The sequence below is a fragment of the Acomys minous genome (genome assembly GCF_964271855.1).
Source record: "Acomys minous genome assembly, chromosome: 9".
NCBI lineage: Eukaryota > Metazoa > Chordata > Mammalia > Rodentia > Muridae > Acomys > Acomys minous.
In genome coordinates this window covers 952783-970820 of record NC_140490.1, presented here as the reverse complement: position 1 = coordinate 970820, position 18038 = coordinate 952783, and the positions used below count along the sequence as shown (strand labels likewise).

The 18038-nt window shown below is 45.7% G+C and overlaps 1 protein-coding gene across 3 annotated transcripts in view; it reads right to left on the bottom strand.

The window, feature by feature from the left end:
• Positions 1–1868: 1868 nt before the first annotated feature.
• DLGAP5 (DLG associated protein 5) overlaps positions 1869–18038 on the bottom strand; it is a 37571-nt gene continuing 21401 nt past the window's right edge. For 2 of the 3 annotated variants that reach the window (XM_084796617.1, XM_084796618.1), the window contains 8 exons: positions 17176–17336; positions 15328–15417; positions 11348–11570; positions 9525–9708; positions 7079–7139; positions 5802–6015; positions 4449–4495; positions 1869–2293 (listed from right to left, as the gene is read on the bottom strand). In XM_084796617.1, coding sequence (XP_084652743.1) covers positions 2153–2293; positions 4449–4495; positions 5802–6015; positions 7079–7139; positions 9525–9708; positions 11348–11570; positions 15328–15417; positions 17176–17336 — 1121 coding nt within the window. In that variant the 3' untranslated portion in view covers positions 1869–2152. Of the gene's footprint in view, positions 2294–4448; positions 4496–5610; positions 5667–5801; positions 6016–7078; positions 7140–9524; positions 9709–11347; positions 11571–15327; positions 15418–17175; positions 17337–18038 lie in introns of those variants that run through there. The other variant, XM_084796619.1, reaches the window with a different exon arrangement.

Here is an 18038-nt window from a genome sequence, read left to right as displayed (position 1 = left end):
GATTCTGTCTTATCTTTTTCCATACTAGGTATCAAATCTTAGTACCTTGGGAATGGCAGGTCAAGTGTTCTATCACTGGGCTACGCATCCCCAGCCCTTTAAACTGTGTGTGTGTGTGTGTGTGTGTGTGTGAGATCAGGCCTCCTGGAGCTGGAGTTACAGCTGCAATGCTGGGTACCTGAGTCAGGACGTCTGCAAGGGTAGCTCACGCTCTGGGCCATCTTTAGGGGACGTATGCGTTTTTGTTTTGATCACAAGTGTGGGATGGGGAACAGGTGATGTTTTTCCACGAGAAGACGAACCATCTTGTGTGGGGGTTTGATTTTTGCCAGCTGAAACACATCTTAGTACAGACACTGAGAGGAGATATGTGTACACACACACCACCACCCCTGCCCCCAAACAGGAGGCAGGCCCTTTTTGGGTCTTGATATTGTTTGGCTGTTCATCTCTCCACTTTGAGACACTCTAAGAGAGAACCGTTCCAGAGAACACTTTGAGGCTCCGGCTGCTGTTCCAGGTTCCAGCAGCAACTGAAATCCTGCTGACTACGCCAGGAGAATTGCTCCCAGGAACTGAGTCCAAAAAGGCCTACTTCTCCTGTTCCCATGAACCTCTTTTCTCTCCTATCTAGGGTAGGTAGGTTGGAAGGGAGGCATAAGCATCAAAGAACCTCAAGTAAAGTAGGTTTAGAAAAGACTAAACCCTATGGCCATCGCTCTTGCTCTTTTTACCTTTGAGAGAGGATGGTTGAGCTGCCTACTCAGGCCAGGCCGGGTCAGGCCTACCACTGCCTGCTCCAGCTGCCTGTCCCTTTGATTTGGAGCAGTGTAAGGAATGTAAAGGAAAATACGTAAGATTAATAAACCGCCCTGATTTTTTGAAAAAAGAATTTAACTTTATTTTATGTGCATTGGTATGAGGCTTTCAGATCCCTTGGAACTGGAGTTATAGAGAGTTGTGAGACGCCATGTGGGTGCTGGGAATGGAACTGGGGTCCTTTGGAAGAGCCATCTCTCCAGCCCAGCCACCCTGATATTACAAAGGAAGTGCAAACAGTTCCCCCAGTAGACACTCACTACTGGCACCTGGGATAGTCATGCTACTTAGCACTGTTAGGTGGTTCCAGGAGAAGACCAAAGGTGCACTTACACAATCCTAGACACAGACCAATCCCGGCACAGAAAAGGCTTTTGCCAGCACTGGCCTGCACCCCGCCTCCCAGCATCACTCTGTACTACACAGACTCAGGGAGCAGGCTGCCCACACCAGCACCACCACAGTCATTCTCACGCATGATTATGGGACAATCATGTACATCATCCTGAAATCTCTGCCGTGTAGGCTGGCCTCGAACTCAGAGATTCGCCTGCCTTTACCTTCCCAGTGCTGGGGTTACAGGCATGCATCACTGTGCCTGGCTATGTAGACTATTTTTTAACTCAGTTTTCTTTTAAAGCTCCAGGTCCCAGCCTTCAAACCAGTATTCACTACCAGCGAGACTTTCTGTGCCTTGGTATCTATGTCCACATCTTCCTAGCTGTTACTTTCTATCTTTCCTATACCCGCTCACGGATTAGGAAAAATGCCAGAATTCCCTTTGTTCGACCATGTTATCTCCTCAGATACTTTAAGCGACTCAGTTGTCAAGTGCGCGCACCACTCTTCCAGAGGACTTGTTTTGCAGCAGCTGCAGGAGGCAGCTCACAGCATCGTGTAATCCCAACATTCTTTTACAGACCCTGCCCCCTCCAACCCTGGCAATGGTAGCTGGCTCTGGTAAAAGGGAAAATTACCAGAGGCAGCAAGGATTGAATAGTAACTGTAATACGTGGACTTCACGATCCAGAAAATTTTATCTAAAGGACTGCAGGAAAGCAAAGCTATTTATTTCATGTCTACAGATAAATGAACTCAAATGCAAAGGTATAAAATGAGGGCGGATGCAGATATTCGCTTCATGGTTAACATTTTAAATAACTTGCGGAGTTTTTTAACAATATCACCACTAAAGTGTGTCTTGATGAACACTGTGTGTTCAGGTTATGAGTAAAACATTGCGTGGGACAATATATTCCAATCTCCAACAGCTTAAGAGTGTATCAGGGAATTAACAACATGTATTTTAAAAATGTGTGCAATTACTTTTAAATTAAAAGTCCTCCTGGTGTTCCTTACGTTGGGGTCTTAGCGGTGAGAAGACGATGAGGTCACCGCCGAAGGAGAAGAGTCTGGCTCGATCTTTCGGCCTGGTCTCCTCCTGCTCGCAGGGGCTGGTGCAGCTTAGGCCTGGCTGAGGAAGACACCCAGAGACGGCACTGAATCGCCAGCAAGAGTCGCCCTGAGTAAATTCTCTACATTGCTAGGTAATTTAGTGCCAAAGAATGAGTACATTTCCCTATGTAACAATGAAATTATTGAAAACATAAGACCCAATGCAAAGCTTTTTTCTTTTTCTCTTTTTGGCTTTTCAAGACAGGGTCTCTCTGTGTAGCCTTGGCTGTCCTGGACTCATTCTGTAGACCAGGCTGGCCTCAAACTCACAGCGATCCTCCTGCCTCTGCCTCCCGAGTGCTGGGGTTAAGTGTGTGCCACCACCGCCTGAGTGAAGCACTCTTTAACTTCCCCAACCAGGCCCTATTTCAGCTTCAAAAGGTGCTATTTGGCAAGCACTAATTTGGGCCTAAACAGACAGGTGGACTTGGGTATTTAATGTTTAATATTTGTGGAAATGGAAAAAAATCATAGAAAAGCATGAAGTACTATGATTCAACGAGATAACATATAACTACTACAAAGTACTGCTGGTCATAGCACAGGTGCAAAAACAGAGCAATTTTCAGATTTACTTTTCTGAACCAATCATTCACGGATGAGCCTGGCTGGTTATGCAAATTCGCCTTACAGGGCCGAAGTCCCTAATCTAAGTCTCAGGTTATGAGTAAAAGGTTGAGAAAGAATGTTCCTTGTGAACCATTTCTGCTCCTGACATGCAGGGCAGCCCAGAGCCCGACCACAAAGACAGTAGATCTGCAAGATAACAAGACCTGACACAAATCCCTTAGGATCAGTTGCTTATGGAATACAAGTATCTGCTGCTATTTAATTCTCCGTTTGCTGTAATGGGTCTCTTGTTTGTTTTTTATATTTATTTGGTGAGCGCGTGCAAGGCGCCACATACAAGGGCAAGGAGGCCACAGAACAACTCGCAGGAACTGCTTCACTCTTCCCACCCTGTGGGTTGTGAGGGTTGAAATAGGGTAGTCAGGCTTAGTACAAGTGCATTTACCTACTAAGCCATCTTGCCAGCCCTGTGAACTTTTTACCACTGAAACGGGAAGGGCTAGACAGGCTACGGCTGTCACTACCCACCCAGGAGGAAACACAATTTCTGAAATGATGGTGCATTTTACAAATATAATAAATTCGGGCTGGAGAGATGGTTCAGAGGTTAGTTAAGAGCACTGGCTGCTCTTCCAAAGGTCATGAGTTCAATTCCTAGCAGCCACAACCATCTACAATGGAATCTGTTTTCCTCTTCTGGGATGCAGTCTTTACATTCTGTTAGAACACTGCATACATAATAAATAAATCTTTTAAAAAATATAATACATTCACAATGTACTCTTAGTAAGAGACTATATATATATATATATATTTATGATAGGCCTATATACCCATGTCTACATTAAATTAATATGGGAGAGAAGAGCATTTTTACAGGGAGACATCAGAAGGGCTGACTGATGTTGGACTAAAGGAAGAGATTACTGAAAGTCTGGGGAGTTTACAAATAAATTAGCAAAAGCCACGTAGTGGTGGTGCACACCTTTAGTCCCAGCATTCAGGAGACAGAGGTAGGCAGATCTCTGGAAGCTCAAGGCCAGCCTGGTCAACAGAGAGAGTTATAGGACAGCCAGGGCTACACAGAGAAACCCTATCTTAATCTCCTACCCTTGCCAAAAAAGAAAAAACAGCAGAGCACAACTACAGTAATCTAAAAAAAATTAGGAGGAAAATAACCAAGGAGGGCTGAGCTGAAGACAGACACTGCCCATCACCTCCCGGCTTTGTGGAGGAGCCAACGCCTCTTCTTACATTGCAGTTTCTTTTGTTGTTGTTTGTTTTTTTGAGACAGTGTTTCTCTGTGTATCCCTTGCTGTCCTGGACTCATTTTGTAGACCAGGCTGGCCTCGAATTCACAGCGATCCTCCTGCCTCTGCCTCTCAAGTGCTGGGATCACTGGCGTGCGTCACCACACCCGGCAGCCTGGTCCCTATTTTGTGGGGGGTGGCTCCTGAAACCCCTACAGAAGCAGAGAACTGACCTCCATCCATGTGCCGTGACATGTGCACACCCTTATAAAAACCACAAATAAGATGAATCTGACCACACTTTGTGCAAATCTAGAATATATAACAACTTGCCAAATTAAGATGAAAACTTACTAGATTAAGAGGGTGGCATTCAGAAGTGAGGTTTCTGTGGAATAGAACTGAAAAACAAGAGAAAACAATTTAAAAAGATTATTGTTTTGGTCAAGGGCTGTTACAAATGGACAAAGCTTCACTCAATCAAATGCAAAAACAAAACTATGCTTGGCTATGTCACATTGTTTTAATGTAATTAGATTTCTAGTTAGAATTCTTACTTTAAGCCGGGCGTGGTGGTGTTCATTCACCTTTGATGCCAGCACTCGGGAGGCAGAGGCAGGTGGATTGTTGTGAGTTTGAGGCCAGGTTTACAAAGCAAGTCCAGGACAGCCAGGGATACACAGAGAAATCCTGTCTTGAAATCGCCCTGCCCCCCCCCCAAATTCTTACTTTAAGCACAAGGGCCTTCAATAAGTACCACACTTGTAACATTAAAGGCATCCCAAAGTTGCTATGAAGAACAGACAGAGGCCCAGGTGGTGGCACACACGTGTAATCCCAGCACTCGGGAGGTCCAGGCCAGCCTGGTCTATATAATGAGATCATGTATCACGCAGAAGTCGTCCAGGTGACAGACACTGGATGTCTTGTCTGTGTGTGGCTGTAACGTTTACGTCACCTCAGGCTCTAACAGACCTACAGAGCAGCAGAGGCAAACAGGCCATCAGCGTAGTGTAATAAACATGAGGCGAGTTCCGGTTATAGAACAGTCACAACATAGTCAATAGCAATAGGCCTTAGGAAAGCCAGAGTGCTTTGAAGGTGGATTCTGGGACATGGGCTGAAGAAGAGAACGGGAGGACTTCTGAGTCTAAAAGTGAAGGTTCTAGAATACTCCTGGTCTTCAGATGGTCAGCACTTCTCTCTCTCTCTCTCCTCTCTTCTCCCCCCCTCCCCCTTTCAAGGCAGGGTCTCTCTGTGTAGCCCTGGCTGTCCTGGAACTCTCTCTGTAATCCAGGCTGGCCTTGAACTCAGAGACCCTCCTGCCTCTGCCTCCCGAGTGCTGGGATTAAAGGTGTGCGCCACCGCCGCCACCGCGGCCACCACCATGCCCAGCTAGCACTTCTCTTTCAAGCCTGAGGCTTAGAGGCAGAGCACTCTTGTTTTTGTTTTTCGTTTTGAGACAGTCTCACCCAGGCCTGGACACCGTGTGCAGCAATCCTCCTGCCTCTGCTTGTGTTCTGCTGGAATTCTAAGCATGGCCCACCACGCCAGGCTGAAGAACAAAGCATTCTGAAACAGTTTGTGTGCGATATTTGTAGTGAGCGTCTAACAGCTTAACCGTCACCAGGAGAAGCTGGCTCTCAGGATCCCACGACAGGCTGAAGTTAGGCTCTCTCAGCGCTTCCCCGCCCGAGAGGACGGTACCTGACTGGGGCGCGTCAGCTGCTGCTGAGGAGTTCCTGTGCCAGGGGCTGTGTTTGTCAAGGTCACGCATCAGCACATCCTGGCAGGTGACTTTAGAGTGCAGCCCGACTCCTTCCACACCTGGCACTGCTTCTTTTTGGTCAGTGTGAACATCCCCCGCCAGTCCACCAGCAGGAAGAGGCAGACCCCCCTCCGCAGTTACCTTACTTCTGTCCTGGAGGTAAAAAGTAGACAATATATGTTCCAGGTACCCAAGTAGGAGCAACAACAACAACAACAACAACAACAACAACAACAACAACAGTCTTACTGCTATTAAACCTAAAAAAAACAGAAGGCTGGCATATTAAAAAATCTAAAGAGCGATGGGTGTGGTGGTGCACACCTTTAGTCCCAGCACTTGGGAGGCAGAGGCAGAGGCAGAGGCAGGCAGATCTCTAGAGCTCCAGGCCAGCCTGGTCTATAGATCCAAAAGCCAGGGCTACACAGAGAAACCCTGTCTCAAAAACAAAAAGTCCAAAGCACCCCGAGTCCCACTGTCTTGCTCCAGGACACCTGAGGAGGTCCTAAAGGACACAGGACGGAGACAAGCTCCCAGCAAGCACCCGCCACCAAAGATAAAGTCAGTCACAAGAGCAGCGGCTCCGTGGTCAGGCAGACAGAATGCGCACACAGGATAGCTATGTCATCATCAGGTTTGGTTCAAAAAATAGAGGCCAGAGCCAGAGGCGGCTCAGTGGAACAGCACTGGCTGCTCTTCCAGAGGATCTGGTTTGATTCCCAAGACCCACATGGCGGCTCATGGCCTTCTCTAAGTCCAGGTCCAGGAGAGTTGACAGCCATTCCTGACTCCCACAGGCAGAGGCAGGTGGATCGCTGCGAGTTCGAGGCCAGCCTAAGTCCAGGATAGCCAAGATATCATAGAAAAACCCTGTCTCAAAAAACCAAAAAAAGCACAAAAAACAAACAACAACAACCACCCCAAGAACCAAAACCATTCATATATGTAAAATATTTCTAAAAACATTTTTTAAATGGGCCAAAGATGTGACTCTTGCTCCAGTTCACCAGTTCTACACTCATCTTGCTGTGAAGAACACAAGAGAGCATGTTTTCAAACAAGCCAGCGCCATTCAAGTGACAATGAGGACTGTGACTCACTTAGATTTCCAATGGAAATTCTGTTATTTTTCTTTCTTTAACAGAGATAGAAGTGTCTCCATTAAATGTGTGGCACAAACAGATGGCATGGCTGGCTACCTTGCAGTAGGACTTACATAGTCTACATCACTTGAATCGTGTTCTCTGGAACGTGGAGTGCCCTCTACCCGGCTGCACCTGAAACAAGCAGTGGCATTCATTAAACACCAATAATCAAACACATCACACCACTGACCTGTGCTTTGAGTCTGTCCTTCATGGAGACCGCTAGTTTGCATAATGGGGTCAAATATAGAACCCGGCCCAGGAGCCCGCCTGATCCGCACAGCCTGGCAGTAACTGCAGGGTGGCCAAGCAGATGGTGTGCACTTGTCCCTGAACACTCACAGGACCCTTCCCACTAATGACTCAGGCTCCACGTGCATCATGAATCTTAGCCAAATCCACAACCACAAAACTAGGAAAAGGTCAAGATGTGGCTGACTTTTGAAGCAAAGCAACTCTGTGTGGCCAAATTTGTTTTGTTTTGTGTGACAGAGTCTTGCTGTCCAGGTTGGCTTCTCAATGCTCCTGCCTAAGTTTCCCAAGTGCTGGGACTACAAACGTGTCACCATGCCTGCAAGTTGGACACATTTACCTGATAGTATAATTCAATATATTTTAATCATAAATTTAAGTAGAGACCAGATCTAGGTATGTACGTGACCACAAATATACACAGAGACAACATACATCAATAAAAATGGAACTGAACAATCAAGTACAGGGCTGGCAGAGTATGCCAGCCTAGCATGCGTGAAGCTCTGTGTTCAATCCCAGGACCACCAAAACCCAAATCCATGAAAATGCCACAACAAAACTCATTCTTGGTATGTTGTTAATAAAAAACAAATTAAGAAGATTTATCTGTCATAATCTCTTCAGGAGCCAACAAGATGGTTCCTAGGTAAAGGAGCCTGCCAGTAAGCCTGCAAACCTAAGTCCAACCTCCGCGACTCACATGAAGCTGTCCTCTGATGCTCACACACGCAACACTACGCATGCACAAATCCTCTGTTGCCCACACATCACGCTACGCATGCACAAATCCTCTGGCGCCCACGCATGCACAAGTCTACCCTTGCAAAGTAAATAAACTGAGTGTTAACTTCAGGTTCTTCAAAGTTTGTTTTAAAAATATTCTCTTCCAGAGAGATGGAGTTTGCTGTTCTTACAGAGGATGAGAATTTGGTTTCCGTGCTGGTCAGCTTACAATTGCTTGTAACTCAGGTTCCAGGAAATCTGAAGCCCTCTCTGGCCCATACCAGTACACACACACACACACACACACACACACACACACACACACACACACACACACAGAGCTCTCACCTCCACTTTGATGTTGTTTCTAGGGACTGAGCTCAGGCCGCCAGGCTTGCGAGACAAGTGCCTTTACCCACTAAGTGATCTTGCTGGCCCCAGACTCTCATTTTAGGGGGACAAGTACTTACAGTATAACTCAAATGCTATTACTGGTCTTCCTAATATGGATAATAAACTATAAACTATACAAAGTAGTGTGACAATAAATTGGTATTTTATAAAGCACAGATTTTTTTTATGATACCAAAAGCTTTTTGTAGACCTAAAGGATAAAAATACCTTTGATATATATTTAAAATTTATAAAGACATTACAAGATAGTTAAGAACTTTCATGTACTTTCTGTATTTTAACTCGAGGGGCCTGACCCACCCACCTGCACGCCTTATTTAGTGGCACTTTCTGCAATGAAGCGTGCTCAATACTTTGCAAACTTCAGATTGGTAACAAGCCCAGCAACACCTCTAGACACCAGGTCACACTGTTATCTGCTTACCTCAGTCCCTTCGCCCTCTCATGTGCTACACACTTATTTATGAGTCGGTTGTAAGGATAGTTTATGCTGTTTTGCTGCATGTGTGTAAAGAACGGATCCAGTTTGAGCAATTACAAGCTGAATTTCATTAAGACACCACTTAGCTTCTCACCCAGGACCTGGCATGGTTGTTGTAAGGGATAACACTAGGTAATAACCTAAGATGATGTCTAGGTTGTCTGCACACACCGGGCACTTTCTGTAAAGACTGGTACAGACACATGTGCCTCTTTAGCACCCAGAGGCAGCAGAGCACTCCTGTTCTGGAGCTGAGGAAAGCAAAGCTGAGCTAATTAAGTTGCCCCAGCTTTTCACAGCTGGCAAGGCAGGTGGTTGGTTTCAAGCTCAGATCTGTTAAGCACCAGAGGACACCACACTCCTATTTTTCTCCTTTGTACTGCACAAAACCAGCCGCTTCCAGCTTCCGTTGTCCCGCTTTGTTTTAGTCAGGCTGTGCTGCTAAGGCTGGTCCCAGAGTCCCTGTGAGGTCGTCTTTCTACCTCAGTTTCATGAGTGGCTACAATCTGAAAACTAAGTCTGTTTCCTCAGTCAGAAAAGGGTGTTACGAGGCCACATGTGAAATAATTAGAACCATGGCTGTCACGTCTCACCTGCTTAGCTATATGACATGCTATTCCATATCAATACCATTAAAGAAATACCTGCTTTCAAGAATATTTGACAACAACGTATCATCAACCCGGTTGCTTTCGCTGCTCTGAGGGTCAGGCTTCTGCAGTGGCATCACTTGTCTTAGAAGGTTCCCTGCAGCCCTGCTCTCAGGCACATCTCTGCTGGCAGATGCAAGCGTTCCAAATCTCTGAGAACGACGTTCAGAAGAAAGCACTAGAAAAAGAAAAAAATAACCTCCATAGCAAATGTTGACTTTTCATTCAGAAAGGCAGTGCAAATCCTAATTAGGCCCCAGGCAGTGGTGGCGCACGTCTTTAATCCCAGCACTTGGGAGGCAGAGGCAGGCGGATCTCCATGAGTTTGAGGCCAGCCTGGTCTACAAATCGAGTCCCAGACAGTCAAGGCTATTACACAGAGAAACCCTGTCTCCAAACAAACAAACAAACAAACAAACTAAAAAAAAAAACCAAAAAACCAAATCCTAATTAAGCCTTCTATTGTCAACATCTGTTAAAGTCAAGTGCCAAGGACGTTCTGTAAGAAGAGAATCATCACATTAGACTATGCTTCCCTTTGACATCCCATGCCTAAGATGTTATAGAACTGGTCTTAAAAGGTAGGACCTTGGGGCTAGAGAGACGGCCCAGCAGTTAAGAGCATGCGTGGCTCTTCCAGATGACCCAGCTCTGGTTGCACCTCATGGTGTCACAAGAGCCGCAACTCCAGGTCCTCGGGATCTGATGCTGTCTTCTAGAGCTCAGAGGCACCAGACACACACATGGTGCAGACAAACATGCAGGTAAAGCATCCATGTACATAAGACATTAAAACTTAGAAGTAACATAAAAGAGGTGCAACTCTGACAATAAGAGACAATAGTAAGCCAGGCATGGTGGCACACGCCTTTAATCCCAGCACTCGGGAGGCAGAGGTAGGTGGATCGCTGTGAGTTCGAGGCCAGCCTGGTCTACAGAAAGAGTCCATGATAGCCAAGGCTGTTGCACAGAGAAACCCTGTCTCGAAAAACAAACAAACAAAAAAACAAAAAAACAACAAAAAAGAGAGACTATAGTAAGAAAATTTAGAAGGTATAATGTAAATTAGCAAGTGAGCTTCTCTTTAGCTAACTCGAACAATAAATGCTTGCTTGGGTGAAGACCCAGCAGCAAGGTGGTATACACCTTTAGTCTCAGCACTTGGGAGGAAGAGGTAGGAGTTCAGACAGCCTGGTCTCCATAGCAAGTTCTAGGACAGCAAGGGCTATACAGAGAAACCCTGTGTCAAACAAACAAAAACCTAGTCTGAATAACAAGTTCCTTTGTTTTGTGCAGCAGAGCATTCCTGGGAAGGCTGAGACACAGGCTGTATCTGAATGTCTCTGCCTCCCAAGTGCTGGGATTAAAGGCGTGTACCACCACGCCCGGCTCTGCATCTTAATTGTAACCTACCTTGTCACAAACCTACAAACAGACGGTGTAACTGCATGGCGCCATGTGCTATGACATCACTTGGAAAACATAAACATGATCTTAAAAGATAAATCATGCACAAACCAGTAGAGCAGACCCTCAAGATGTGATCTGCATGTGGGCTTGCCAGCATAGAGTCTGCTTTCTTTTTTTCGGGGAAGGGGGTTTGAGACAGGGTTTCTCTGTGTAGCCCTGGCTGTCCTGGACTCTGTAGACCAGGCTGGCCTCCAACTCACAGAGACTCATCTGCCTCTGCCTCCTGAGTGCCCATCTTCCTATTTTCTGAAATATCTCTCTAGATTATATCTTTTTTATCTTTCACCTTTTACTCAAGCCCGCATTTGGCTCAAATATTTCTCTTAAGCCTCAGCAAAAACACAAACCTGAAAATGACTTAACAGGACTCTCAATTCTGAAAAACCCAGCATCAAACACTATCTTGTCAACTTCCTTTGGCGTTTTTTCCACGGTAGCCACTGGGGCGTGCTCTTCCTGCCTCAGCCTCTCTTTCATTGCATTTTTTATGGCAGCGAGACGGTTTCTAGCGGCCTTCCGGCCATCATCATCCTGCTTTGCTTTGCTTGTTCTACCCGGCACAACTTTTTTCTGCAAAGAGAAATAGCAGGAATGAAAGGCGTGTCATTAGCATTCTCCCCCTGGTCCTGTGTACTGAGGATGGAAGCCAGAGCCTTACACAGCAGGCAATCTTTTGACCGCTGAAATAAGTTGCAAGCCCTTTTTAACATTTTATTTTGAGGCAGGGTCTCACTAAGTTGTCCCACCTGGCCTTGAACGCAGGCCCACTTCAGCTTCAGGACCAGCCGAGATTAAAGGCAGGCATCACCCACCAACTGAGTATCACCTTGTGTGATGGTTGGTCCTCGGTTAGTAAAACCATTTGGGCAGAATTAGATGTGTCCCTGCTGAAGTAGTGACCTTGTTGGAGGAGCTCTGTCACTGGGGGTGGGAGGTTTTGAGGTTTCAAAAACCACAGCAGCCACCACACCCCACCACACCCGAACCCCTGCCTGCTGCCTGTGGATATAAGCTCTCAGCCACTGCTCCAGAGCCTCGCCCATCTGCGTCCCCCCGCGATGATCATGGGCTAATCCTAAAGGTGTAGGCAAGCCCTCAATTCAATCTTTTCTTTTATATGAGCTGCCTTGGTCATGATGTCTCTTTATAGGAAAAAAAAAACTGTAGCTAAGACACCTTGTAAGAAACCACAAAAACACTTCCACTTTTGTTGTGGGTAAGGATCTCACTATGTCATAGAGGATGGCTTAGAACTTAACTTCCCTGTCTGAAAATAAAACCAAAACCAGAAAGAAATTGTTGGAATGAGGTCCAGGAATGGAGTTAAGTGAGACTTCTGAGTGCTCATGAGGACAGTGCAAAGCACTCTTGTGACCTCAGTTTCTTCAAAACACAGAATTGTTTTTGGAATGTGTCTTGTGCTCCTCCCAGGTGTAGCCGACAGGAGTGAGTGTGCTATAGATTACTCTTTTTGTTGTTGTTGTTGTTTTTTGAAGCAGAGTTTCTCTGTGTAGCCTGACTGTCCTGGACCCTCTTTGTAGACCAGGCTGGCCTCAAACTCACAGCGATCCACCTGCCTCTGCCTCAGAGTGCTGCGGTTATGGCCATGCTACTTCAGATTACTCTTCTTTTTGTTTTTGGCTTTTTTTCTTCTTTGAGACAGGGTTTCTCTGTGTAGCTTTGGCTGTCCTGGACTCATTTTGTAGACTAGGCTGGCTTGGCACTCAGAGTTCTACCTGCAGGTGCGAGCCACTGTGCCTTATTTTTTCAGGTTACTCTTATTGCTTGCTGTTATTATTTAGTTAGATGTTTAAATTATCCTTTATATGCCTCTATGGAAAACCTTTATGATTTCATACAGCTTGAACTCATGAGAACTTTACTCATATGACCTTCCCTAACCCTCAGAGTATAAACTGTCTGGGGCTTTGAGTAACGACGGCTACTGCATGAGCCTTTAATCTGCCTCGTTTATTGGCTCCATTCTCCCAGGTTCCACAGCCTCTAGAGTAGTGACAGGAAATATTTAAATAAAATTGAGAGGACTTGAAAATCTACTGGCTTAGCAGTTGAGAGCACTGGGGTTTGATCCCCAGCACCAAGATGACTCAAAACCATCTATAACCTGAGTTCCAGGGCGTCCAACAGGCATGCATGTGGTGCACACACATACATGCAGGTAAAACAGTCAGAGCAATAGATAGATAGATAGATAGATAGATAGATAGATAGATAGATAGATAGAGAATATGAGCAGAAACGCAGGGCTGGTGGCTGGGATCTCAACCCTGAGCACTGAGGAGGCTAAAGGAAGAAGATTACCTAGTGTGGACTAGAGTGCGGCCGGCCTCACGTGGAGACAGGAGAGCAGCCCACGGAAAGGCTTGAGCAGTAAGTGCTGGGCGTAGTATAGATTTGGGACACCAAGAAGTAGGTTAAGATGCATAGGAAGGGGGACGGGGGAGATGGGGCAGCAGCAAGAGAGCTTACTGCCCTTCCAGAGGACTGAGTCCCAGCACCAAGAGAGCTTACTGCCCTTGCAGAGGACTGAGTCCCAGCACCAATGCTGTAACTCCAGCTCCAGGGCATCCAACACCTTCTTCTGGCCTGAGAACCCACACACATAAACACATTCCAGGGGGAAAGACTGCACAGGAAGGGGCTGGGCTGCAGTTTAGTGGAAGGGCATTTGCCCAGTATACATGAGGTCCCAGGTTCAATAAACACCCACAGCAAAGACCAAAAAATAAAATAAAAACCAAACAAGCAAAGCACATGAAGAATATGTATGAATGGAGAAAAGAAAGTTCAAGTGGGAATTCTGCATATTAAATACTTAAGGAATCATGCAAAACAAACCTGCAAACATGCAGAGTGGACCGTGGTGAGTAAACTAAGAATTTCAAGAAAGAGGTCACAGACAACAAGGTTAGAGTATATAAATCATGTGCCTTATAGCTTCAGCAACTAGTGGGTTAAAACCCTTGACAAGGTCTCTGGAGGCCGAGCATGCTGACACAATAATATGTGACCACATATGCATGCTTTTCAGGAAACTTTGCGACTGAGAAGAAAGAGCTGAGAGTGGGGCGGGACGTGCAATAAGATGGAGTGAGCGGGCAAGCTGGCTGGGTCAGTACAATCAAGGTTAGAGCCTGACACATTTACAGAGGGAGTAACAGAAACAAAGGTAAATGACAAACCGAGAGGGAGGTGTATAAGAGTTAAAGGACGTGTTATCAAAGTATAGGTACAAGTTAGTTTTGTTTGATTGGCAGTAGCTGTAAGGGCGAAGTGTATAGCTCAGACATAAAGCACTTGCCTAGGGGACACACTGCCCTGGGATTAGCCCAGGAATAAGTTCTCCCAGCCAAGAAACCTCAGACTAAACCAAAGCAGGAGAGAGACATCTGGTGAGCAGAGGCAGAATTACAGCTCTTATATGCTACAGCTCAACACTCAAATAAGCAGCACACTGCTCCTCAATCCCCCCACCTCTTCTTCATCCCCTCACCCCTCCTCAGCGCCCCACCCCCACCCCTGGTGACAGGAGCAGCAGTGTTCACCTGTAATCTCACCATCCTGAAAGCTGAGGCAGGAGGATTCCTTGTTTGAATTCAGGCTGGGATACTTAATGAGACACATGCCAAAAACCAAGTATCATTGTACTGTTCCCTTTAGAAGTAACAGCCTTTACTGTTAGGGAAGATTGGTAAGTATTCACCTGTCTAATCACTGCTTCAGATCCTTGTAGTGAGATTCCACTGGGATGAAATGATGAAGCTTCTTGTAATTCTTTAACAGTTTATGCTCCTAAGCCACGCCCATCCACCCACTGTCTAGGGACATGAAAGTCACCTCTGTGTTGGCTGTACTTACTTCCCCCTCAAAGGCAATCAGAATGTGATAAGCAATATATTAAATTTAGTTTGTGAAACAAGAAACCCAACACTGGGCTGCAGAGATGGTTCAGTGGTTAAGAGCACTGACTATTCTACCAGAGGTCCTGAGTTCAATTCCCAGCAACCACATGGTAGCTCACAGCCATCTGTAATGTGATCTGATGCCTTTTTCTGGGCTGCAGGTGTACATGCAGGCAGAGCACTGTATACATTAAAAATAAACAAAAAACCCAAAGCTAAAATGTTTAAAGTTTACATGGTAGAAGTAAAGAACCAATGCCCCCAAGTTGTCCTCTGAACCCTACATGTACTCCGTGGCACAACCAGACTGCCCCACCCAACCACCCACATAAATATATATTTTAAAAACAAAGCCCAGAGAAGAATCTATGTTGGAATTCTGAGTGGCAAGTGTGCAGACCTACCCGGGGCAGCGTCGTGCTTGGATCCCTGTCTTTCCATCCAGATTCCTCCAGTTTGGTCAGGTTGTTGAACTTCTGTTTTACATCATCCACCTGTTAATAAAAGCCCAAGTTCATCCAATTAATGCTACGTTAAAGCTGCTACCTTATGACTCTAAAATGACTGTGTTAAATAAACTGAAAATGGCAATCCAGAACCATGGTGAGTTATTAAACTTAAAATCCTGAGTGGGGGAGGTGTATGTGTATCGGGGTAGTGAGAAAGACTCTGTGTGTGTGTGTGTGTGTGTGTGTGTGTCTCATGTCAACCCATCATGACCCACAACTTGCTGTATCGTCATCAAGTACATACTTGAACTCCCAATCCTCCTGCCTCCACCTCCCAAATGCGGGGGTTATTCAGCCTAAGTCACTGTAAATTTCGAGACATCTTGTTTTGTCCAGATGTCGGCAAATACAAATCATGCTGTTCTTATAACTACACACAAATATGAACACAAGCTATTATTAATCATATGGGTAACACTCAGGATGGTGACTTTGGGACCACACAGTCAGAATATATTTAGCTTTGCTGAGAACCTGGATCTGCCACTGGCACCGTCACCAGCAATGAGAGCTCCTGCTGCCCCGCAGCTGCCGTTTCTCACCAGCACTCACTGTCAGTGTTCTGTATTTTTGCCACACTACAGGGTATCTGGTTATCTGTCATTGTGTTGCTTTAATTGCTACTTGCCTGATGGCATAATGCTGAGCATCATTTCATAAGCTCACCATTTCATTAGTCACCATCTGTTTGCACTCTGTGCAAAGGCATCCATTCAATTCTTTTTCCAAATCTTTAAATTGGGTTCTTCATTTTCATGTTTCCTCCCTCCCTCCTGCCCTCCTTTCCCCTTTCTTTCTCTCTGGGGGTGGGGGGGAGAGGGGGAAGAGGGGAAGAAAAGGGAGGGGAGGAAACCCTACAAATGCTAAACCCAGAGATGAGAAGAAGGTATAACTAATGACCAAGCACTTGCTTGGCAGAGGGAAGACCCCAATGTAGGTGTTCGGCATCACACTAGAAGGGGTAAAATCCTTTACATAAAATGTCATGGGATTTGTGTATATCTATGCACATCCTCTGTACAGTTGAAACCCTCTATATACTGTTTGTAATTCTGAATGCAAATTCTATAGAATTAGATTCCCAGGGTGATGGGATTAGGAGTATGCCACCACACACACACTTGCTTAGTTTTCCTTTAAGATTGATTTTATTTCATGTGTGTATGTTACATGCATGTGCCTGAGTGTTATGTGTGACCCAGATGAGTACAGGTGGCCATAAGTGGGAGTCAGATCCTTTGAAAGCACAGCTACAGGCACTTGTACACTGTCTGGTGGGTGCAGGACCAGCAGGAGCAAGGGTTCTACTGGTCTACCTCTTCAGCTCCTCATATGTTTATTTCCTTCCCTTCTTCTTTCTTGTTTTGTTTTTGTTTGTTTGTTTTTGGTTTTTTGAGACAGGGTTTCTCTGTGTAGCTCTGACTGTCCTGGAACTCACTCTCTAGACCAGGCTGCCTTGAACTCAGAGACCCACCTGCGTCTGCCTGGGACTAAAGGCGTGCGCAACCATGCCCTGTTCTACTCGGCTTTTGGTCATTTCAAACTACAATGTCTGGCACCCAGAAGGAACTCAGTAACTGTACTAGCTCAATCCTCACATGTACAATTGTCCTAGACTGACAACATGGGCGGAGGACAGCGCAGCTTCCACTCGGCCTGAGAGCTCCCTCATGACGTCCTAAGGAGCAGAGCTACCATCCCACTCACTGCTGTAGAACAAACGGACAAACACGCGACACATACCTGAAAACCAACCATATCCCAAAATCCATCCAGATCCGTGCAGGTCGTCTCCTTTTCACCTCGTTTGTATTCACAATTATCCACCAGTCCTTCAAACTGTTTGAATCTCTCCTTAATAAGGAGTCTTGTTTGACCAACTGCTGTTCGAATAAGATCTTTAGCTAAAGAAGTCAAGAAAATGGGCCTTTATAGCAAGCCAGACAGTGAGACTTAACCTCAAAACCCTAGAGCTTACAGGGTCCCATTCTTACAGCTAAACAAACACCACCCCAAAACCTCCGCACTAACGCTGAGTGCCAGTTCCTTGCTTCAAGTGCCAGTAACAATTAGCAGTGTCCATCCTCAATCACACACGGCTTCCCAGTGAGCACCATTCCCTTTCTCCTTGCATTTTATGAGATATCAGCCTCAAACAAGTTAAAATACATTAAGGACCCAAGGGCCTCACACAGCTGACTTCTTATAGATGCTTCTCTAATTGTTTTCATATTGATGTACAAGATTATTATTCAGAACACACACATACATATATACATTTCTATTAAAAATTTTTGTTGTTGTTGTTACTTTGCTTTTGGTTTTGAGACAGGGTTTCTCTGTGCAGCCTTGGCTGTCCTGGAACTTTCTCTGTAGACCAGGCTGGCCTCGAACTCATGATCCACCTGCCTCTGCCTCCTGAGTGCTAGGATTAGCACAGAAATATTAGGGGACATGTTTTAGACAATTCTACAAAGCTGGACAACACTAGAGTTTTAATGTTGAAATGAATGCTACAACGTTGGAGGGGACAAGGGCTGTGGATACAGCTCAGTGCTCAAGCACTTGCTTAGCACATGCAAGATCCTGGGTCAGTCCCTACTGCT